The 25208-nt window shown below is 38.1% G+C and overlaps 1 protein-coding gene across 1 annotated transcript in view; it reads right to left on the bottom strand.

Moving 5' to 3' along the window:
• Nucleotides 1-25208, bottom strand: part of LOC112047888 (GTP-binding protein REM 1) — a 124472-nt gene that overhangs the window by 42261 nt on the left and 57003 nt on the right. The window contains exon 2 of the mRNA XM_024085172.2: nt 1078-1290. Within this exon, the coding sequence (XP_023940940.1) occupies nt 1078-1290 (213 nt within the window). The remainder of the gene's footprint in view (nt 1-1077; nt 1291-25208) is intronic.

The following is a 25208-nucleotide window of genomic DNA, read 5'->3' as shown; positions in this document are numbered from 1 at the left end:
CATAAAAATTTTCTTCATTATAATATCATAATCATAATGTTATTCAAATAAAATAGCTTTTTGTGGCCGGACTGAAATAATATTGTGTTCGCTGTAAAAATTAATGAAACCCCAAAAGATTCGTAGAATTTAAACGTTGGATAAAATCTCCCCTTCCCTAAATAAATAATATTATTAAGAACATACGTTGTTCTACAGAACAGCCCCCAAGCCAAGCGACACGTCGATTCTCTTTCTACGATCGCTAACGCCTCGAAAACTAGAAAGATGTATGGGAATGGCATTTGCTATCGACAGGTCACGTGATCAACATCTGTCATTCCCATACATTTTTCTAGTTTTCGAAGCGTTAGCGATCGTAGATAGAGAATCGACGTGCCACTTGTCTAGGGGCAGGCCCTTCTATGAAATATGGGTTTTTCTTTTCTTTCTCCAATAAAAATTTTTAGCTTTCTCACTCAATCGTTCGTTAGGCCGATTACACTTTAAGTAACGCTCTCGATTACACTTTTATGACGGTATCCGTGGCGCAGTGGTATGCGCGATTGTCTAAATATGTGTATGTTGCCTCTGCGCATATGTGCACGCTGTTGGCAGCAGCGCACGGTGAAAGGTGCGCAGAATAGGTTGCGCACAAAAACGTAACGCTGTCATTCGTTCATCTAATTTTACTGCCCATATTTTTTCATAGTCGTCGTCGTTATCAACCCATATTCGGCTCACTGCTGAGCTCGAGTCTCCTCTCAGAATGAGAGGTGTTAGGCCAATAGTCCACCACGCTAGCCCAATGCGGATTGGCAGACTTCACAAACTAAGAAACTTCTCTGGTATGCAGGTTTCCTCACGATGTTTTCCTTCACCGTTTGAGACACGTGATATTTAATTTCTTAAAATGCACACAACTGAAAAGTTGGAGATGCATGCCCCAGACCGGATTCGAACCCACCACCCTCCGGAATCGGAGGCAGAGGTCATATCCACTGGGCTATCACGTATTACAATACTATATTATTTCATGAAAAATCGATTCTTAAGTAAGCACCAAAAAAAGTTTACTTTAAAAAAATTTGTACTCACTTTGTCTGTCATAGGCATTGATACACTCGCTGGTCTGGAACTGGCTGATGAGTGCGGTCTTGCCCACGCCCTGTGCGCCCACCATGGCAACCCTGTGGCACGCCACGGGCCGACGCTCCTGGCACTCGGGGGCCGACTGTGCAGGCGACGCGGGCGCCAGGCTACCCGAGCGAGAGCGGCGGCGGCGAAACGAATCCCCTCGGTTCACGATACCTGGGGAATACAGTGGGAATATTATAGCTTGGCAACTTTGCCAAACTCCAAAGAGTAAAAAAATCTTTTGTAGGTTTGGGTGTACTCATATAACAAGATCCCAGAGACCTGCCAATGCATAGCTTTAAGCAATGTGTTAAAAAACATTTACTTAGTCGAGGTTACTACAACATTGATGAGTTGCTTAAAGATTAGCGCTTGGAGGCCATTGGATCAGCTTCCACCTTCACACAAAAAGTAAAACTATAAGAAATTGTAATGTTATCATTAATTGTAAATTATAATACTGTATGATTTTTTAAAAAGAGCAACTGTTGAGTTTCTTGCCGGTTTCTTCTCAGCAGAATCTGCCTTCCGAACTGGTGGTAGAATCTTTACAAATAGTCAACTGACGTGTCAAAAGTGCTTGTGAACTAAGCCTACTTCAAATAATTGATTTTTGATTTTGCTCGTAACACTCCCGATTCGTGTAGCGATGAATGAAAAACCCACAACTGATGCACATAACTTCCTCGTACGCACGATTTCACACCCGCGCAGGCTTTCCCCCCGTCGCCCGCATAGCATGGGAGTGTCGTCAACGAAGTTGCCAGACTATAGTTTAAAGCGCAGTGTTGGCTGACGATATTAAGCGAATCGCAGGGATTCACTGCAGGCGGCTCAGGATCGTGATATTTGTCCCTACAAAAGGATTAAGTCCTGCATTTTCGGCTCAGTGTTGAGCGCAAATCCACTCCCAGAATGAGAGGGTTTAGGCTAATAGTAATAATAGGCTAATCCACCACGCTGGCCCAATGCGGATTGGCAGACTTCACACACCAGAATTAAAAAAATTCTCTGAAATACAGGTTACCCTACGATGTTTTTCTTTCACCGTTTGAGACATTTCAGACATTCATCATCATTTTGAGACATTCATATTTAATTTCTTAGAATGCACATAACTGAAAAGTTGGAGGTGCACGCCCAGGACAGATTTCGAACCTACGCCCTCCGAATCGAAGGCAGAGGTACACTCATTCAAATAAGAACTGCATATATTTTCATTTTCAAATACAATTTTTTGTAAGTACCTACTGTAATTAGTATCGCATAGTGAGAGAAAAGAAGTTATACAAAAAACCGTATTTCAGGAGGACAGTTATCCAGTTTACAATTTTTTTTTTTTAAAGAATATTTGCCATATCTTTTATAATATGACCAATTTCCCATTCCCCTCCAACTAGTCGGGAAAGGCTGTACCAGGAGTGGGTACGACAATAGACCAACGGGGCGGGGATCGAACCACCACCCTTCGGTGATGAGTCCAACCGCTCTTACCGTTGAGCTTTTGAGGCTAATTATAGAGAAAATATTCACGCATAAATTACCATTGCATAAAACGTGAATTATTAAAAGTGAACCGAACGAAATCGGAAAATAAATGTCGGATAATTTTAAATCCACCAAGTGTTACTTACTTGACCTTTCAAAAGTTATCAAAGGTTTCCTGCAATGTACGTACGAGCTCGGAACCCTTGTAAACCCTTTTGGAATGGTTTAAAGTGGTTTCGTAGCGTTAATGTTAACTTTTCACGCTCCAAGTGTAGGTTTCGAAAAGCTTGAATAACGTACAACTCTATGTCAACATTACATTGAGTTTTATTCAGGAAAAATTGTGTTTTCCACCATTTTCAAGTACTTTTTACGGAGCAGTAAAGTAAATTTCAGCGAAAACGTTCCTACAGCGATGAAATTAATATTATAAATGCTAGTTTTATCTAATTAGCGCTGAGTTGGTCGTGCAATAGAAAATAATTTAACTTAAAATATATTTTAAGTGTTTTTAACGAAATGTGTAGTTTAAAACTAATTGATTTTACTGTAGAATTATAATTAAATTTTCTAGTTTCTATGGTTCTTTTGTGCACCTCAGATTTATACGTGTTATCAAAATTGATTAATTAAGAAAGACACGAAGTTACATGCATAATGGTTTGCGAAATTTTTTCGACAGATTATAAGGCTTTGTCGTTCCATAATAAAAAGAAAATAACTCACATTCTCTATACCTAATACCTACTAGTTAACGTTATACTCGTATTGTATCTTTGTGATCATGACGTGTGACAGCATATATTTACTGTATATAGATTTTATTTGTGGTTTTCACATTTATTGCTGCGTAATCTGGTCTAATTAACTGTTGGTCTAATTACTGTTAAGAGACTTAGTCGCTGACTATGGGCCTTATTAGAAAGCTCAAAGTCATTCAGCGGGCGATGGAGCGAGCTACGCTTGCAGTTTCTATGCGTGATCGAATCTGGAATGAGGAGATCCGCAGACGAACCAAAGTCACTGACATAGTTCAACGAGTCATGAAACTGAAGTGGCAATGGGCAGGCCACATAGTTCGAAGAGCCGATGGACGTTGGGGTTTCAAAGTGCTGGAATGGCGACCACGCACCGGAAAGCGCAGTGTTGGTGGACCCCCCACTAGGTGGACTGACGACATCAAGCGAGTCTCAGGGATTCGTTGGATGCAGGTGGCTCAGGATTGTGATGTTTGGAAATCCCTACAAAAGGCCTATGTTCTGCAGTGGATGTCCATCCGCAGATATGATGATAATGATGATGATTCATAACACTATTTTTTGTCAAATTCGGTGAATCAGTGCACTTTGTCAAAGCATTCATCAACATTGTGAACGGTATGAAACGCTTCTGACACGTGATGTCATGTTTATTGTTGTGAAACTGCCGGCTGACGTCAATCGGCCCTAAATGAGTGCGCGCGCGCAGTCTGGCGCCGTCGTTAGGGCTACCTACTTTTGACTTTTTGGAGATATTGTTCATACATCGTCCGCGTAGACATCCTTGATTATGATAAACATGTCTGGCGGATTTTTATTAACTTAGAGAAGTACAATTCCGTCATATATGATTTTTGAAAACTGCTTCTCAAAAGGAATGTATTGAGAAGGCAAAAAGTCGGACTGAGCAACACAACGATGAGCTTTTGATAATATTCTGGACCTCTCGGTTATTGTTCATTGAATATAATTATTTTAAAAACTGGATAACTGTCTTCTTCGGTTACCATATTTAAAGACATTTTTATTAAGTCGTGCTTATGAATTTTTTAGTACCTAACAAAATGTTTTGTAGATGATTACTAAAGATTGTGGAATATCATTTTTAAGGAGAAACATTAAAAAGGGAAACTAAACAGTAAACATTTTTTAATATATATCTTAAAACATAAACAGTTTCCATCTTTTCTTAGTAATTTTTTCTTAGACAGTGTTGCAGTATAAGTCAGTGCCAGATTAAGGTAATTTGATGTAATCATCCCTTCTGGGCCCTTTTATAACGTAGGGAAATCCTCATTGATACCTTCCCGAGGGGAGGCGAGAAGGTTAAGTCGTATTTCAACCGACTAAAAATCCCTTCTGGGCCCTCCTTCCCTATCCTTATGTGAACTACAAACAGTAAGTAAAAAAAAAATTAATTTGTTAATTAGTAAAATATGTATTAAAAAATTCAAAGTCAATTTGAAATTGGTTTAACATTCGTTGTGTTCGTTTTTTTTTCTCGTGTCCCCTTAGATGGAATGCTATAGCTTGAATAGCGTAAAAGCTAATCCAGGAGTGGTAAGGATGGCGTTAACATTTCCCCAGATTACTTCTGTCCGAGCCCTACTATACTTGAAAGTGAAAGTTTAGTATTGGCTAAGTGACAATAAACATTTGTTTTTGTATCTTATACTTAGAAATATATACAGTAATGTTTTAATCAGAAAGCGTACTCCGTAATGGCAATCATTTCCGCATAGTATATCTTGGTGTCATTTTGAATTCTAGTGTGAATTGCCAATACATTAATTATAGGAATGATTAAGTCATCAGAGTGCATAGAAATTAAACGAGCTGATGATTCAGAAAATAAGAAAAAAAATGCTCAATAATTAGGTTTGGTGAATTGTGAAGTAAATGTAAAAGTTAGCGCAATACCTACTGTACGGAATTAGGTGTTTCGTCATCATTATTAACAATTCATATTCGGCTCACTGTTGAGCACGAGAATGAGAGCGGTTATGCTTTAGTCCACCACGCTGGCCCAATGCGGATTGGCAAACTTTACACTTGTAGAGAATTAAGAAAATTCTCAGGTATGCAGGTTTCTTTACGATGTTTTCCATCACCGTTTGAGACACGTGATATTTAATTTCATAAAGTGCACATAACTGAAAATGGTGCATGTCCCGGACCGGATTCGAACTTCCACTGGGCTATATTTTACTATATAGCCCAGTGGAATTATATATATTATATATTTTACTTTTGCTAAATTGGAATAGTTGGATGGACTATTAGAATGTTTGTTGGCAGGTGTATTTTGAACACATTTAACATTACCTACGTTTTGTGTTTGTTTTATCTTGCCATATTGATAACAACAAACAGGACTCGCTGAATGTCGGTGGCTTAAGATAGTGGTGTTTGGAAGTCCATGCAAAAGGTCTGAGTCCAACGGTGGATGTCCATCGGCTGATAATGATGATGATGACGACATTTTACTGGTGATATAAAAATACCGAATATCTTAATGTTTACTTTTATGAATCAAAGTCACCGACATAGCTCGACGAGTCGCGAAGCTGAAGTGGAAAAAACGAAAAACCGATGGACGTTTGGGTCCCAAGGTGCTGGAATGGCGACCCCGCACTAGAAAGAGCAGTGTTGGTCAACCCCCTACTAGGTGGACTGACGACATCAAGCGAGTCCGCAGGTATTCGCTGGATGCAGGCGGGACGACTCAGGATCGTGATGTTTGGAAGTCCCTACAGAAGCCCTGTAGTCGACGTCTATCGGCTGATATGATGATGATGATACTTATAAACACACGTTATAGGCAAAGAGGTCTACAATTTTATAGGCAAAGGTGCCCACTATTTCTATTTATCTTTGCCTACAAATCTATTCTTAGAATCATAAGATACGACGGGAATCCATCGACGTAAGATGGAAATGAGGTTTATTAGGCTCTCCAGCTAAGGATGCCGATCATCCGGATCCGATTGCAGCGTACAGTCTTTGACGGTTGTTAGTGATAAAAGACCGTTATATATTTTTAACCGACTTCAAAAACAGGGGAAGATTTTCAATTCGAGGCGTATGGTTTTTTTAGTGGGTGTACCTCATAACTTCGTCATTTATTAACCAATTTTGAAAAATTTCATTTTGTTTGAAAGAGTATACCTACCTCCAGGTTGGTGCCATGAAATGGAATTTCATGAAAATCAGTTTGGTATTTTTGTTTTAAAATAAAATAAACTGAAATACGTCTTTGAAGTCGGTTAAATTTTTATGTTAAAACGATTTTATTATATGTTTATGTTTACTTAAACCGTTCCTTTTTCGTAGGAATACGGGGATAGCCTATAGCACGGGAATAGTGTAACTTCCCAATAGGGAAATAATTTTTCAAATTGGTTCAGATGTTTTAGAGCCTATTATATGCACACAAACAAGCAATCTTTCCTCTTTATAATATTAGTTAGCCCTTGACTTTAATTTCATCCGGGCCTTTAGCCAAGAGGCACGTCGATTCTCTAACTACAAACGGTAACGCTTCAAAAATCGACAGGTCACGTGATCAAGTTGTCGATCGGATCTGTCATTCTCATACATTTTGTTAGTTTTCGAAGCGTTACCGTTTGTGGAAAGAGAATCGACGTGCCACATGGCTAAGGCCCCTGATTTTAATTGACGATGCATCAGATGGTAGCGGGCTTACTTGGAACAGTACAAGGTAATTCTACCTCTGATGGTTATTACGCAGCATCGTACCGGAACGCTAAATAGTTTGGCGATTTGCTCACGTTAAAATCAGTATCAAATGCTCTTACAGTAACAATGTAAAACCCTATGGACCTATATCTAGTAAAAGGTGTCAATAATAAGGTGCCGCCTCATTCTAAATTTCAAAGCAATCAATTTTCAAAATTAAAAACCTTTTTAAAAATTATATTACATAAATCAATTTTCAAATAAACTCTACTATACTATACTCTACTATACTCACAGTAAAATAACATAAAAAGTAGCAACATAAAATCAATTTTGTTTAATAGTCGAAAGTAGATTGAGTCTCCAACCGAAATGCCAAACAAAGCGTCGGAAATAGGAGTGGAAAATGCCGGAAATTAGTCTTTTTTTTGGAACGTGGCAACCCTGTGCCCGAAGTTTTATTTACTGCGATCGAATGACTGGCAGATGTGTTTTATTGAATGCAGAACTCCGGCGTTTTTGGGGGTTTTGTGCCAATTACGAGTACACTAGTTTAGGAGGGTTGTTATTAACCTTATAAAAGAGCTAATTCATTTACGTGGGTTTTCACCGCCCAGATCGTCTGAAAAAAATTCCGCCCCTATTTCAATTGCTAGCAAACAACGGCTTTTATGCGTCGTTAATGATCTTTTTTAATTTTTTATTCTATACAAGTTAGCTCTTGACTACACTCTCACTTGATGGTGAGTGACGATGCAATCTGAGATAGAAGTGGGATAACTTTTTAGGAGTTTACACCTCTTTCGGTTTCTACACGATATCGGAACGCTTAGTCGTTTGGTGGTACGTTTTTGTTTTATGGTAATGACCGTGATCGTGTAGTTAAACCCAATTTTTTGACCGATTTCAAAAAAAGGAGGAGGTTATAATTCGTCGGAATCTTTTTTTATGTATGTCCACCGATTACTCGAAGACGCCTGGACCGATTTGAAAAATTCTTTTTTCGTTTTAGAGTGTATGCTTTCCAGTTAGTTCCATAGTAATTAAGTCAGGATCTGATGATGGAATCCTGGAGAAATCGAGGGGAATCGTCGATCGAAAATCGTCACCCAGGTAGAGTTGTACAGTCATCATCTCCTGAAGATGCTCCAGTTTCGGGGTGAAACGTACATAGAGAGTATTTTGCCGGACCTAGATGACGTTGTCGTATGGGTTCGTCGGCTTTTCGCGAATCATAGCAATATAAACAAATTGATATATATTCATGATGAACTTCCGCAAACTAACGCCTGCTTTTATTCAATCCTGCCAGTGTTATATTGGTTTTTGCTATGTAACAGTGGTTGTTTTGTTTTCTTCGACGACGCAGTTTACGATGTAGCCATTATTGCCACAAGCCTCAGATCAATTATTGTATAGGACCTGCCTCGCTAGACGTTGCTTTTCTGTCAAAGTAAACGATCTAATGCGATTATAAAAACTGTCTCTATAGAATCGTTGTTAAATAGTTGTAATCGTGTTCGTCGGTTAAAGAGCTTTGTAAAAATACCTTATTGTGTTTTTGAATTGTTTAAAAAACGGGCAAAAACTTCTAGTTTAGTACAAGATATATACCAAATCTAAGCTCGTTTTCCTCAGAAAATGACAGACAATTTTGTTCGTGACTATGAGTGCGATACAGGTCCTTCTATAATTGGTCTGAGCCACAAGCTCACATCGTTCCAGCGTTCGTAACAGACTGTTTGTCTTGATGGCTTTGGATATAGCACGCCCATCCGGCTATATCTGGCAATTGACGTCAGCAGCACATTGCACGGTGAGTCAGTGATTCATGTACGAAGGTGTGTCTTATGCGTCGATGTTTTGCCGGAAATAAGTTTATACGATATTTAAGACTATAAGAGCCAGATTCATCATCTTGTGATAAGTGTACAGACAAAGACGTACCGCCAAGCGATTTAGCATTCCGGTACGCCGTCGTGTAGAAACCGAAAGGGGTGTGGATTTCATCCTTCTCCTAACAAGTTAGCCCGACTTACCATCAGGTGAGATTGTAGTCAAGGCCTAACTTGTTAAGAATAAAAAAACAAAAAAAAAGTGTCTGGTAGCGTATTCACAAGCTTTGTCTTTATCATATGAAGTAATAAATTGAAAAAGACTGCGGCTATCTACCTATCTGATACCTATCAAAAGGTGGTGAAGACCTTAGGATTGCGAAAGCTGAATCGCGAAAGACGTTAAGTTTAAAATGTATATTGTATATCGTAAACTGATTCTCTGAATCAAATATTTTAAATGAATAAACACTTCAATATTTAAAAATCAAAGCTACAGTGTTACATTTCTGTAAATTATTAACATTTGAAGTAAAAAAACTTGGTCGCCGACTATGGGCCTTATTAGAAGGCTCAAAGTCACTCAGCGGGCGATGGAGCGAGCTACGCTTGGAGTTTTTCTGTGTGATCGAATCAGGGATGAGGAGATCCGCAGACGAACCAAAGTCACTGACATAGCTCAGCGAGTCGCGAAGTTGAAGTGGCAAAAGGCAGGCCACATAGTTCGAAGAGCCGATGGACGTTGGGGTCCCTAGGTGCTGGAATGGCAACCATGCACCGGAAAGCGTAGTGCTGACCGACGTCCCACTAGATGGACCGAGGATATCAAGCGGGTTGCAAGGAGCCGCTGGAAGCTGGCGGCTCGAGATCGTTGAGCTTGGAGGTCCATGCAAGAGGCCTATGTCCAGCAGTGGACGTCTATCGGCTGATATGAAAGTTAAAAAGTTTGACGGCTTCCGTGACGCAGTGGTATGCGCGGTGGATTTACAAGACGGAGGTCCTGGGTTCGATCCCCGGCTGGGCCGATTGAGGTTTTCTTAATTGGTCCAGGTCTGGCTGGTGGGAGGCTTCGGCCGTGGCTAGTTACTACCCTACCGACAAAGACGTACCGCTAAGCGATTTAGCGTTCCGGTACGATGTCGTGTAGAAACCGAAAGGGGTGTGGATTTTCATCCTCCTCCAAACACGGTAGCCCGCTTCCATCTTAGACTGCATCATCACTTACCATCAGGTGTGATTGTAGTCAAGGGCTAACTTGTAAAGATTAAAAAAAAAAGTAAAAAAAGAAAATAAAGAATTATTTCGAAAATTAACTAAATAAGAAAAAGAAAATGACTACTTTACTTTACTTTAGAGATATGCTATGAAATAGAAAAATCATTGGACAGCGGGGCAGTTAAAGATGGTAATGTGAAAAGCATTTTCCAATACGAAGAATTTACCTTTACAAAACTTTGCAAGCTAAATTCCAACGGTGTTTCCAGACCTTAACGGACGGACGAAATATCACTGATTTTTCGAGAGCACATCTGCATTTTCCAACAATAGGGGTATACATACAAGCCGTAGCTATTTGTTTGTTTGTTTGTTTTACCTCTGTACACATGGGCCACACAACCGGCCCATACATTGTGTTAGCTCTGGATATTACAGAGAGAGCAAACATTTGCTCAATCTAAAGAGTTAGGAGCAATCCGAGGCATGTTCCTTGGTGAAGTGGATCATTCAATACATGTTGTATTAAACACACAATATTTGTGTATGAAATTACAGAGGATACGGTTTGGGTCATATGTATATATTTTAAAGCTAGGGGATACCCGCAATTACGTTCGCGCGAGTTCGGAATTTTTACTATTAGTTATCTATGCTAATATTTTAGAGCTAAAGTTCGTTTGTTTGTTTGTTTGATTGAACGCGCTAATCTCAGGAACTACTAATCCGATTTGAAAAATTCTTTTAGTGTTAGATAGCCCATTTATCGAGGAAGTCTATATGCTATGTTTTATCCCCGTATTCTAACGGGAACGGGAACCGCGCGGCGTATACTAGTAAATTTATATTGTAAGACCGTGCAGGTACCGGGTCCATCGCGTGGTAGATGGAAAAACCATATTATAAAAGTTAAGGTTTGACTTTTAGTTTGTTTGCTACGATTTAATAAAAAAACTACTCAACTTTTAAAAATTCTCGTACTCCCACGGGAACGGCAACTACTACTTTCACTGGGATATAGAGGAGGACATTGAACAACATATAGGATTATACTTATAGGCCCTATCGCAAGATTCATACTTAGTGGATATCTACTAACTTTAAACTATCTCCTTGCCAAATTTGAGCATTATACATTAAGTGGTTTTCGAGATTTCGTGATGAATGGCCTTTGGCATTTATATATTAAGATAATTTATAGAAATTGTATAGAGATAATTAGTTCGTGGCAGGTATTGTAGGGGGTAATCTCTGAATTTACAGAACCGATTTTAAAAATACTTTTACAAAGCTACGTTATTCATGAGTGTCACAGGATATATATTTGTATCTACTTATACTCACAGACTAATGCTATAACCAAAAGTTTCAAAGACATTATATCTATGATCCATCTGAACCTCTACGTACACCGAGTGAACGTAATGGGGGCGCAGATTTATGTGCAGATCAAAGCAATCAGTAATGTATCCGCCAGCTGACGTCATACATACACATTGAGAACAAAAATGATTCGTGAACATAATGGAAAGATTTGCTTCTTATTCGATGCTGTCTTTTGATTTCTTCTCTTATTTTTATTCAATGATTCTGTACCACGCGGTTTACAATAATATAGTGTTATCGCCGCGTTGCAACGACTTGCGGTACGGACGGCTTCAGTGTGGCCGTGGCGTTCGAGCCGTCCACATCTCTTGTTGTGTATTTTTTTATGGGTTACTTGGAATAGGCGGAGAGAGTGACTTGAGTGGAAAAGGGGAGTGTTTGTTAACAGTCAAAGGATCCTTTAACCCTACACACATCGTTCACAATATAACATTCTTAGTGGGAATTGTTAGACCTGACAGACTTTCATTCAATAATTGTGTTTTGCAGACAACCGCTTCTGATGTGGAACCCCTTATAATCCGACAATAGCCTGTGTTACTTGCTGATAATGCTGATTTACATTGGTAAAAGAATTTATTCGTAAGTAAATTCGAGGTAAATTTTGTGGTTTATGCGTGAAAACATAACAAAAAATATATCAATTATAGATACTGTCATTATAAGTGAAGACATGTCTAATATACACAGATGCACAATTATCCGTCTACTTTAATATGACGCGAGTATATTAAAGTGGGCGGATAATTGTGCCTCTGAGTATAGTATAAAATCTTCGACATTTTATAGTATAGATATGTTATGTGCCTATAAAATCATCACAAAAAGTGATCCCAATTTAGCTACTGCACTGAGCGCACACATGTACAATTTTGTGTTTCATCATCATCATCATCATTATCGACCCATATTCGGCTCACTGCTGAGCTCAAGTCTCCTCTCAGTAAGAGAGTAGCCAATAGTCAACCACGCTGGCCCAATGCGGATTGGCATACATCACACACGCAAAGAATTAAGAAAATTCTCTGGTGAAAGAAAAAGCAGATTTACTTATTTTGTGTTTACTTAGATATATATATATAATTTTTACACTTCCTGAAAACACTTCTCGACATTGTAGACAATATTTAGGCATTATTTGTTTAGATAACTTTCGTTGTTTATTATGAGACTAAATTAAATTAAGACAAATTAGTCACTTTTGTTCGCCTCAGTTTCGACGCGTTACTGACATATCTTTTGACGTTATGAGCCGTGATACCCCAGTGGATATGACCTCTGCCTCCGATTCCGGAGGGTGTGGGTTCGAATCCGGTCCGGGGCATGCACCTCCAACTTTTCAGTTGTGTGCATTTTAAGAAATTAAATATCACGTGTCTCAAATGGTGAAGGAAAACATCGTGGGGAAACCTGCATACCAGAGAATTTTCTTGATTCTCTGCGTGTGTGACGTCTACCAATCCGCATTGGGACCTATTGTACACAACACCCATGCATACACAATGGAAAGGTACCCATCAGTCACACATGACAATACACGACCTATGGCAACTGAAGCTACTATATCTGGTTATGAACGTTGGCTGCTACCCAAATATGTATGGTAACTAGCGTAACCCTGCGACTTCGTCTGTGTGGAATCCCATGGCAAAATTAATCCTTGAAATGTAGACATACCTATGGTGAAGTTGAACCTTTAAAGGGGAAAAATTCTGTCATACATGATTTTCGTGTATCTTTAACCGTTTGTATTGTATTCCTTGAATTGATTGTATTCGTATATATAGTAAGAAAAGTATATTGTAGAGGGGAGGTATCAGTGTTGGTAGAAATAAGAGGGTATTTGATGACTTGAGCTCAGTTGTTTGTTAGGCAGAGTAGACACCGTCACACTGCCAGTCGCGTTAGTGATTTTGTGCAAAAGGTAGGATACTTTTTATTGCGAAAATAAAATGAGAAGGGGGTGAAATAGGGGTTGAAATATTTAAAAATTTTTAAAATTTAACCCCTAAAGTGGTGAAATAGGGCTTGAAAGTTTACGTTTATTTCCACGCGGACGAAGTTGCGGGCGTCCGCTAATATAATATAAGAATGCCATAAACATAGCAATTGTAAGTCAGCTTCAGAAAAACTACAAAAGTTACTTATACTAAAAGAAGTAGAAATTAAAATTACCTACAGCTTTTGCATTCCTTCAAAGCTTGTAATTTATACATCCCAGGGAAGGAACAGCCAGACATTATCTACCTGTTACGTTGGCCTAACCTCTAACATGTTAGCCACTTAGTAAACAAAGGGTAGAACTAAAGTGCCTACTGAATTTAGCAAGCATACAACCCCATTGGGAGGAGTACTGGCTAATTGCAATTGGCTTTTAAGCTGCTAAGTGTATAAGGGTAAGTGAACTTATTCAACCTCTTTCCAGACAAACTGTTTGGAGAATTAAGGTTATTTTTGCAACTTCTATGCTTGGAAATAACACTTGTATTATAAATGCCAAAGTTTGTTTGTGTAAATGTATATTTGTTACACTCTCAAGCGATTTGTGAACGTCTAGGCTATTTTGTAACGATATTTTTATAACTCGCAAGTGCGAGTTTCAAATTCACCTTTATCTCTCTGTTTAACAGACTCTCTCTCTCTGTTAAATATCACGTGTCTCAAACGGTGAAGGAAAAACATCGTGAGGAAACCTGCACACCGGAGAATTTTCTTAATTCTCTGCGTGTGTGAAGTCCGTCAATCCACATGGGCCAGCGTGGTGGACTAATGGCCTAATCCCTCTCATTCTGTGAGGAAACTCGAGCTCAGCAGTGAGCCGAATATGGGTGGATAATGATGATGATGATGATGGGAAAGATGAGAAAGATAGCGGTGAATTAGAAACTCGCACTTGCGAGTTAACATCGTTAGAGAATAGCCGTGCAACCCCTGTAGCCAAGCAGCACGTCGATTCTCTTTCTACGATCGCAAACGCTTCGAAAACTAGAAAAATGTATGGGAATGACATTTGCTATCGACAGGTCACGTGATCAAGATCTATCATTCCCATACATTTTCCTAGTTTTGGAAGCGTTTGCGATCGTAGAAACAGAATCGTCGTGTCATTTGGCTACAGGGAGAGATTTAGCTGATATATTAGAGAGGAGATAGGTTATAAGCAAAGATAATTAATAAATGTTACTAGCGCGTCAAAACTGAGGCGAATAAAAGCTGCTAATTGTCTTTATTTAATTAAATCGCATAGCGTCGGACTAGATGTATTAGTGTGACCACAGTCAAGATAAACATAAGGTATAAATAATTAATATAATTAAATCATTAAGCTAACCAATATAATACTACATGTATAGAATAAGTGTTTATACATCATTTTATGTTCCGCGGTTACGGCCTAGAGAATAACACGTCCAATAGTTGTAAGCACATTCTATTATGACGTAAATTAATCTTATTAATTGTATAGAATCATTTAGTATATAAGATCTTAAGTATTGTAAATATTTGTGCCATTATAGTATAATACACAACCGTGTACACTCCGTGGTTTCATTTATACCAGAATAAAATACGAAAGCCTACTAGAATTACATCACGAAGTAAATCTTGTATTGACCACATAATTACTAATATTAACGAATCGATAGGACAATTACATAATTTATGTTTATCTGACCATAATACTGCACAAACATTACATTTTGATGTTAATAGCATCAAAGAAAAGAATAGCTCAAAAACCTACATGCACAAAAGAGACTACTCGAAGGAAAATGTTGATATATTTGTAAACTGTATGCGAAGTCTGTCTTTCAACGATGTATTAGAAGAACGAGATACAAATAAAGCGTTTAATCTTTTACACGATACATTAATATTATTCCACGGATTGTGCTTTCCTTTTATAAGAATCTCAATTAGAAACAACGGAATTGGTGGTGCAAGATGGATCACAAAAGGCCTTAAAATAAGTACCAAACGTAAACGTAAATTACATTATGAATCTTGCATAAAGCGTAATATAACAGTTACACAAATCTATAAAAAATATTCCCACATACTGCGGCGATGTATTTATTACAGACAGCATGAGTGTAACAAAAAATATATTAATCAAGCCAAAAATGTATGTAGTGCAACGTGGAATATTATTAAAAATAAAGTAGGTAAAGATTACCGAAACCAAAATATTAAATTCATTATTGATAATGAAGTAACAGTAACAAACCCTAGGAAAATATGTGACATACTTAATAGACATTACATAACGACATCAAATATATTACATAAGAACTTTACGAATAAAGTAGGAAATATTATAAACACCAACTCCAATAACATGTATTGTGCACCTACAGATCACACTGAAGTGAGAAAAATAATTATGAATTTAAAAAATACTAGTTCAACAGGGTATGACGAACTAAATACCCACTTATTTAAATGCTCGTCTAATAGTTTATCCCAACCTTTATCTCATGTGATTAATTTAAGTATTGAACACGGTGTATTTCCAGATAGACTTAAATTATCGATCATAAAGCCTCTCTACAAAAAAGGTAGGAAAGATGAAGCAAATAATTATAGACCTATCGCGTTAATCCCGGTTTTATCTAAGATATTCGAAAAGGTTATTTACTACAGAATAAATAACTTTGCGGAGCGTTTCAATATTTATAATAGCGTCCAGCATGGATTCAGAAAGAATAAGACCACTACAACTGCTATGTTTGAGTTAGTAAAGATAATAATAGAATCAGTAGACAAAGGAAACTCAGCAACTGTTGTTTTTTTAGACATGTCTAAGGCATTTGATTTAGTCCATCATCAGAAATTATTATGTAAACTAGAACATTATGGACTACGTGGGAATGTGCATGAATGGCTCAGGTCATACCTAAGTAATAGGAAGCAAAAAACCATTGTACAAAAGCAAGTAGGAGAAAATATATGTCTATACGAATCACAATATGTCAATAATGATTATGGTGTCCCTCAGGGTAGCATATTGGGTCCATTACTGTTTCTATTATATATTAATGACCTTTCTGTAAATATATCACACCCTTCCATTCTTTTCGCTGATGACACCACAGTAATTATACCTTGTGAAGACAAACGGACACATGAAACTGAAGTAAACACTTCACTGAGGGAAACTGTAAACTGGTTAGAGAACAATAATCTAAGCGTAAATATCAAGAAAACCAAGTGTATACAATTTAAGACTAAAAGAGGACAAAATCAGACACTTGACATTGAATTTAATAATGAAATTATTGACATTGCTTACTGTACAAATTTTTTAGGAATTAAGTTTGACGAGCATTGCGATTTTAAAAATCATATTGAGGATATTTGTGGTAAAATTAATAAGTTTATACACCCCTTACGTCGCCTTAGACGAACCGTTTCCATTGATGCTGCACTGACAGCCTACCATGGCTATGTCATGTCTGTGCTGCGTTACGGAATCGTAATATGGGGAAACTCTGTAAGTATAAACAAACTGTTTGTAACACAAAAAAAGTGTATTAGAAGCATTTTTCTTATGGAGCAGACTGATTCATGTAGGCCTATATTTGAGACCCATAACCTACTTACACTACCATGTTTATATATTTATGAAGCGTCAGTTTTCGTACATCGGCACTTAGAATATTTCAAAATAAATGAAAATCCACGGAAAAGAAATAAGGTTCGGTTATGTCAAACGCAATATAAATTAAAACAGTCATTAAAATCACCTCATGCCATGTGCGTTAAAATATATAACAAATTAGATGAAGGTTTAAAAAACCAAACTACTCGCAATTTTAAAACCAATCTCTTTCGCTGGCTGTGTAGTAAAACATTTTATTCAGTACATGAATTTCTTGCTAATAAATTATAATCATTGTCTGACATTCTAATATTACGACTAATGCTTGACTTTCTTTTAATCTATAATTATTCTATTTTTTAATTATTATTTATCGTGTATTATGTACTCTAACGTAGACTAAATTTTGTTTTGACATGTATAATTTTATGCTTATTTCAAATTTAAATTGTATCACTAAATTAAAACAATTGTATGATTGTGGGTAAGTAATATATACTCAAACAATCATATAAATTGTAAAATTTGCGCGCCATTTATATGGCAATACACTGTGACTTTATATTTTGTATGTCCATCTTGTATATTTATTAAGTGTATTAAGGCAAATAAAGTTCATTTCATTTCATTTCATTTCATTTCAGAACTTGGTCTGTCCGAAGACCAATCGTAATAGATAGCTCGTACGTGTAAACTGACGAACTTTACAGGAGAGACAAGAAACATCTTTTAGGTATCACTAAAAGTCGTTTTATGCGACCAATAACGTTTTTAATATACGTACTACAAGATATTTACGGGCTACCACCGGAAAAGCTGTTTGAAGCTTTCTGCATCAAAATCAATTTTTACCAAAACTTGTTAGTTACGAGGTATCTAGACCGACGATAGTAAACAACGTAAGTCATTTAAACAAATAATATCTAAATATTGTATGCAATGACTTTTTATCCCGGTAAAAAATTATAAATGACATTGTTAAACATTTTTTATTATTAAGAATAAACATGAGAGTAAATTAATGAATGTCTCTCAAATAATAATTTTCTAATTTGCATTGAAGAAGAAATTGTTAAAGACCGCACCGAAAAGTGCAGAGTTAGTCAACCCGCCCACTAGATGGACCAAGGACATCAAGCGGGTTGCAAGGAGGCGCTGGATGATGGAGGCTCGAGACCGTTGTGCTTGGAGGTCCATGCAAGAGGCCTATGTCCAGCAGTGGAAGTCCATCGGCTGATAATGATGATGATTGAAGTATTTTTTTTTAACTAGTTATAAGTTTTAATTTGGTTTAGTTCTGAATATGGGTTTATGTTACCTGTTTTCGTGGTGGCACTCGGGACTGGGTCCTAACTGAAAATCAGCGCTGTATGCTCTTTTTTATGGGGAGCATATAGCAATATGCAGAACTGGGACCTTTTTCTAGGGTATGCCATATCGTCGTCATCAACCCATATTCGGCCCACTGCTGAGCTCGAGTCTCCTCTCATAATGAGAGGGGTTAGGCCAATAGTCCACCACGCTGGCCCAATGCGGATTGGCAGACTTCACACACGCAGAGAATTAAGATAATTCTCTGGTATGCAGGTTTCATCACGATGTTTTCCTTCACCGATTGAGACACGTGATATTTAATTTCTTAAAATGCACACAACTGAAAAGTTGGAGGTGCATGCCCCGGACCGGATTCGAACCCACACCCTCCGGAATCGGAGGCAGAGGTCATATCCTCTGGGCTATCACGGCTTGTATGCCACATATCGCAGGGTATTATTCTTAAATAATTGTGGTATTTTCTTTCTTCCTTTCAAGTAGATGGCATGTAATGCTAGAAAGCAATGCTTTATGCCTTGCACACATAAACTTCGAGCTATTTGGGCACTGATATTTATTACCGCGCTTCATCGCGTTCCAAATTTACTTTCCACGCTAGCGGATAAAATAGACTTTTGCACGCGATGAAAACATTGCACAATGAAATTTTTCGAAGTATTAAGTTGAAAGTTTTTTATTTTTTTGTTCTTTACAAGTTAACCCTTGACTGCAATCTCAGCTGATGGTAAGTGATGATGCAATGTAACGTATAACGCTAAATCGCTTGGCGGTTCGTCTTTGCCAGTTGGGTGGTAAATAGAAACGACCGAAGAATCCCACAGCCAAATCTGGACCAATTAAGAAACCTCATTATTGATAGAACTCATCACCGAGGGGTGGTGGTTCGATCCCCGCCCCGTTGGTCTATTGTCGTACCCACTCCTAGCACAGTTTTCCCGACTAGTTGGAGGAGAATGGGAATATTGGTCATATTAAAAAAAAATATATAGCAATCTTTTTAAACAAAAAAAATATTAAACTGTCACGATCCCTATTGAGAAAATCCTCCTTTTTTAAGTCGGTTAAAATAACACAGTCATATTTGAAATCGTCTTCAAAGCTTGCAGTATATAGCAGATAATGTCAGGCACCTTATCACTGGCGAGGGAACTGACAGCTTCCGTTAGAGCCTTCTCCGCTAGCTTGGCTTAACGCCTGCACAATACCACTTCCGTGGAACAGAAATATCCGACGAGCTGTGACTTGTTCACTACTGTGTTGTGGTTTCCTATATTGAATAATAAATAAATATAGAAATATTGTAGGGGGTAATCCAATGATATTTTATACTAGAGATGTTAGTCAACACTAGCGCATCAAAACTGAGGCGGACAAGTGTGGAAATTTTTTTTTTATATTCTCTACAAGTTAGTCCTTGATTACAATTTCACCTGGTGGTAAGTGATGATGCAATCTAAGATGGAAGCAGGCTAACTTGTTAGGAGGAGGATGAAAATTCACACCCCTTTCGGGTTCGTCACGACATCGTACTGGAACGCTAAATCGCTTGGCGGTAATTCCTTGTCGGTAGGGTGGTAACTAGCCACGGCCGAAGCCTCCCACCAGCCAAAAGACTTAATTTCATTTATTCGCTTATTTTAACAACGAACGTTGTTTAAACAAATAATACCTAAATATCGTCTACAATGTCGAGTGGTGTTCAGGAAGTGTAAAAACTATTGACATATAAATATGTAATAGAATTAAAGCCAAATTGTGCATGTGTGTGCTCAGTGATGTAGCTAAATTCGGATAATTTTTGCGGTGATTTTGTAGGGACTTAATCTATCTATAGTATAAAATTATCATTCGGTTAATCTTAGAATCTACTGAACTGATTTTGAAAATGTTTAAACCAATATATAGTCACGGTATCTGTGAGTGTTATAGGCTACCTTTCATCCCCGTATTCTCACTGGAACGGGAGCTATGCGGGTGAAACCGCGAGGCGTCGTCTAGGATACAATATTTTTGTAAATAAACCGCCGCTTACCGAAGATATTATGATAAGATATTATGAATAAAACATTAATTCATATGTTTAGCAATATTTTATTACGGCTTTTCATACACATGCACAAATAAATAAAACATAAGCCAAAGTCTCTAAGTAATGTCCCAAAATTACCGTTAGCGAAGTGAAAAAAGTCATATGTATAAAATATGAGGATGAAGGTAGTTTAGGAGGGCCGTCTTAAGCTACTGTTACACATGGTCATTTCAAGCACGAAATCATGCTACTATTGAGCAGTTGCTACTTATTAGCATGTGTATCGCAACATTGTTAATAATGAGCATGCTTATTTCGAACTTGCTCAAGAATCAACAGTCGTGCGATCTATGAGCATGCTATGCGCGGGTTGAAGAGGGCGTGCTTTTAGCGCGTTTAGAACAGGTTTGCTTATGGAGTATGCTAGTCGATCAGCATTGCTATTCTGTATTCTCTTCACCTTCATCTCTCCTTATCTAACACGCTACTATAGATAGAGAGCGATAGATATAAATTAGCATGTGTAATTGGAATGTTTGCTTTGAGCATGCTTATTCAGGAGCATACTTAAAAATGGCATGCTTATTGCTAGCAAATGTGAACTGATGATAAGCATGCTCGTATGGAGCATACTTAATAGCACGTTTTAGCATGCTATTTTAGAGCATGTGTAACAGTACCTTTATATAGGGATTTAGCTAAATAGTTCGCTCGTAAGTTCCAATTTCAAATTCCCCTCGCTAGAAAGCGCAGTGTTGGTCAACTCATCACCAGGAGGACTGACGACATCAAGCTAGTCGCAGGGATTTGCTGGATGCAGGCCATCTCGAGCCATCTCGACATATCGACGATACTTTTCCAAGTAGATGATATCCAAGTCCTAAGAGAATAATATACCTTTTCCTACCCCCCGTGCGTAGTAAAATCGAGTCGCAAGTATTGAATAAAACTACCTTCGCTATCTGTTTACATACAGTTGAGGGTTCTCATAATAAAACGCCATAGCTGTTTATCAGATAGCGGCCAGGCTCGATACTCCATCTACTATCCAGTTGGAACCACTTGACAGCAACTTTTATTGATTGACAGATTTGTGCTTCAGTGTTATCTGATAGTAAATAATGACACATATTGCTCGAGTAATAAAAAGCTTATATAAATAGACTAGTAGAGCCGTGATAGCCCAGTGGATATGACCTCATCCTCCGATTCCGCAGGGTGTGAGTTCGAATCAGGAAGCATGCACCTCTAACTTCTCAGTTGTGTGTTTTAAGAAATTAAATATCACGTGTCTCAAACGTAGAAGGAAAACATCGTGAGGAAACCTGCATACCAGAGAATTATCTTAATTCTCTGCGTGTGTGAAGTCTGCCAATCTGCATTGGGCCAGCGTGGTGGACTATTGGCCTAACCCCTCTCATTCTGAGAGGAGACTCGAACACAGCAGTGAGCCGAATATGTGTTGATAATGATGAATAGCCTTTTGATGGCCTCCGGGGCCCAGTCGTGTGCGCGGTGGTTTTACAAGATGGAGGTCCTGGGTTCGATCCCCAGCAGGGCCTATTGAGGTTTTCTTCAGGTCTGGGTGGGAGGCTTCGGTCGTGTCTAGTTACCACCCTGCTGTCAAAGACATACCGCCAAGCGATTTAGCTTTCGGATACGATGTCGTGTAGAAACCGAAAGGGGTGTGGATTGTCATCTTACTCCTCACAAGTAAGCCCGCTTCCATCTTAGATTGCATCATCACTTACCATCAGATGAGATTGTAGTCAAGGGCTAACTTGTAGATAATAAAAAAAACCTGTATTGGCTAGACATACTTCGTTTTTTAATACCTGTCAGTTTGTCAGCTTATGCTCCTTACATGGTATCAAGTACGGGAGGTAATTATAAAGTTTGGATTGTGGTGACTTAGGGAGGTAAACAGGAGGTTTTAAGGGTCCAAACCCATAGTCATCCGAGGTAATTATTTTATGTGTTCTGCAGGATATCGTCAAGCCAAATACACACCAATTTTAACTGTAGGTATGTTCTTAAAAGTCTTATAACGTTAGAATATCGGAATACGAGATCACGTTATCCCTAGAGAGTGCAATCAACACTGAAGTTCTGAAACACTTTTATTTACGAAGTACTATGTAGATTGTGTAGCAGGAAAGTTTGTGTATAACATGATAATATCGGTATCTTTGCTGAAAGTCTACCACAGCTGGGACCGTATGACTGTTCAAGCTGTACGAGGTAACTTAATTAATTATAATGTTGGCATCGAGTGAAAAATAATCTAATGATGATTTTTCTTGAAACTTTAATGAAAATAAAGGATAGTGAGGAAAATTAACTCGTAAAGTGAGAAATGTCTGCGACGTTGGTGGTAGGCCGAATGTCAAGTACAGCGTTCTGAAGGCAGGAACGGTTTTTAGCCAGTAGGAGTCCGGCACTACCCAAAAGATTATCTAACCGACAAAGACGTACCGCCAAGCGATTTAGCGTTCCGGTACGATGTCGTGTAGAAACCGGAAAAGGGGTGTGGATTTTCATCCTCCTCCTAACAAGTTAGCCCGCTTCCATTTTAGACTGCATCATCACGTACCATCAGGTGACAATGTAGTCAAGGGCTAACTTGTAAATTAAAAAAAAACCTACCCCGGAAAAGCTATAACTGAATATTATTTTTTTAACAACAAAAAAATTATAAAAGTTATAGGAATCAGGACTGAATAAGATATTGGTGATCTACCAATAATCGGGACTCTTCCAACTAAATCGGGACGGTCGGCAACTTTGTTAGTATAAGAGAAGTCGTTACTAAAAGCTGTTAACAACAGAAAGGAACAAAGTATGTAATTACTTGCAACACACTCGCTAGTATCCTAACGTCACAAGATAATGTGAAGCCTTTGGATGAAATGATATTCTATTTTCGGATGACACATTCGTCATCAACCCATATTCGGCTCACTCCTACTCTCGAGCTCACTGAGCTCGAGTCTCCTCTCAGAATGAGAGGGGTAAGGCCAATAGTCCACCACGCTGGCCCAATGCGGATTGGCAGACTTCACATACACAGAGAATTAAGATAATTCTCTGGTATGGTAGGTTTCCTCACGATGTTTTCCTTCACCGATTGAGACACGTGATATTTAATTTTTTTAAATGCACACAACTGAAAAGTTGGAGGTGCATGCCCCGGAACGGATTCGAACCTACACCCTCCGGAATCGGAGGCAGAGTCAAGGGCTAACTTGTAAAGAATAAAAAAAAAAAAAAAGCTTACAACATGGAATGTAGGTACTAGAAAGAACAATAAACGCCCAGCGTAATCCTAGCGTAACGTAAGTGATATAAATCTAGTTTTATTTACGACGTCAACGTAATTCGAGCAACAAACAGTCCGTTGTTATTAAGTTGAGACATTTATCTCACGAGCCTTTCTTTTACTACTGTGTAATCTTTTATCTACTTTTATGGTATATGTACGTCTTACTATCGTTTTACAACTCTGGGAATGCTTCCTTTCCATAGATAAGTTCAGTGTTACTATCGCGTTAACGTAAACGCGAATTTATATGGAATTGAAACGTTTGTGCAGTAGTGCCACTAGATGGGGCCGTTTCAATTCCTTAGAAATTCGCGTTTACATTTACGCGATAGTAACAGTATCAAACTGCCACTAGGCCCTCAGTGTGCCTAGTAGGAGTTTTCAATATTTTCATACTGTTACTATCGCGTTAACGTAAACGCGAATTTATATGGAAATTGAAACAGTTGTGCAGTAGTGCCACTAGATGGCGCCGTTTCAATTCCTTAGAAATTCGCGTTTACGTTTACGCGATAGTAACAGTATCAAACTGCCACTAGGCCCTCAGACGACGTAGTGCAAGGGACTAGTGCGTTAGAGACCTGTGGTCAAGGAGACACGTGAAGTTTGTTTTTTTTAAAAGGTTTCATCGGCTTCAGTACGTTGCTTGTAAAGACTCACTCTGGTTACTCTTTGCACTTATATATATTATACCCCTACCCTGCTCCTACTCTACTCCTACCATACCTTTACCCTACCACGCGACGGAACCTTAAAAAATGGAGTAACTTCTCCAGTTTTCCCAACATTTCCCTTCACTGCTCTGCTCCTATTGATCGTAGCGTGATGAAAAGTATACTATAACCTGCCTAGGAGTATGAAGAATAATTGTACCAAGTTTCGTTAAAATCCGTAGAGTAGTTTTTGTTTCTATAACGAACATACAGACAGACAGACAGACAAAAATTTTACTGATTGCATTTTTGGCATCAGTATCGATCACTAATCACCCCCTGATAGTTATTTTGGAAACATATTTTATGTACAGAATTGACCTCTCTACAGATTTATTATAAGTATAGATATTTATATTGTGCCACTCTTTTAAGTCAAACTGATCCTGAACTGAACTGAAGCGCGGTCATCTGAAAATCGTCTGTCAAAACAGTGATTGAAATACGATTTGTTTGGCCTTTCAATTTAAAATATAACTCAAGTATTGAATACGACTGAATAGGCTGTACGCATACCAATCTTTGCCTGCCCCGTAAAGAGCAAATTGAAAATAAGTATGCGCTATATTATTTTTCATTTGTTACTATTTACCATTTCTTATTTCATGTACAGATGTATTAATACTTATTGTGTGTTTAACAATACCAGTGTTCATCCATTGGTCGATAAAAGACCTTTAATTACAATTAATAAAAAAAATATATCTCCT

This window comes from Bicyclus anynana, chromosome 15 (assembly GCF_947172395.1).
Source record: "Bicyclus anynana chromosome 15, ilBicAnyn1.1, whole genome shotgun sequence".
In the NCBI taxonomy this organism is placed as follows: Eukaryota; Metazoa; Arthropoda; class Insecta; order Lepidoptera; family Nymphalidae; genus Bicyclus; species Bicyclus anynana.
Note: the sequence above shows the minus strand (reverse complement) of the source record. Positions and strands in the feature narration are given on the sequence as shown.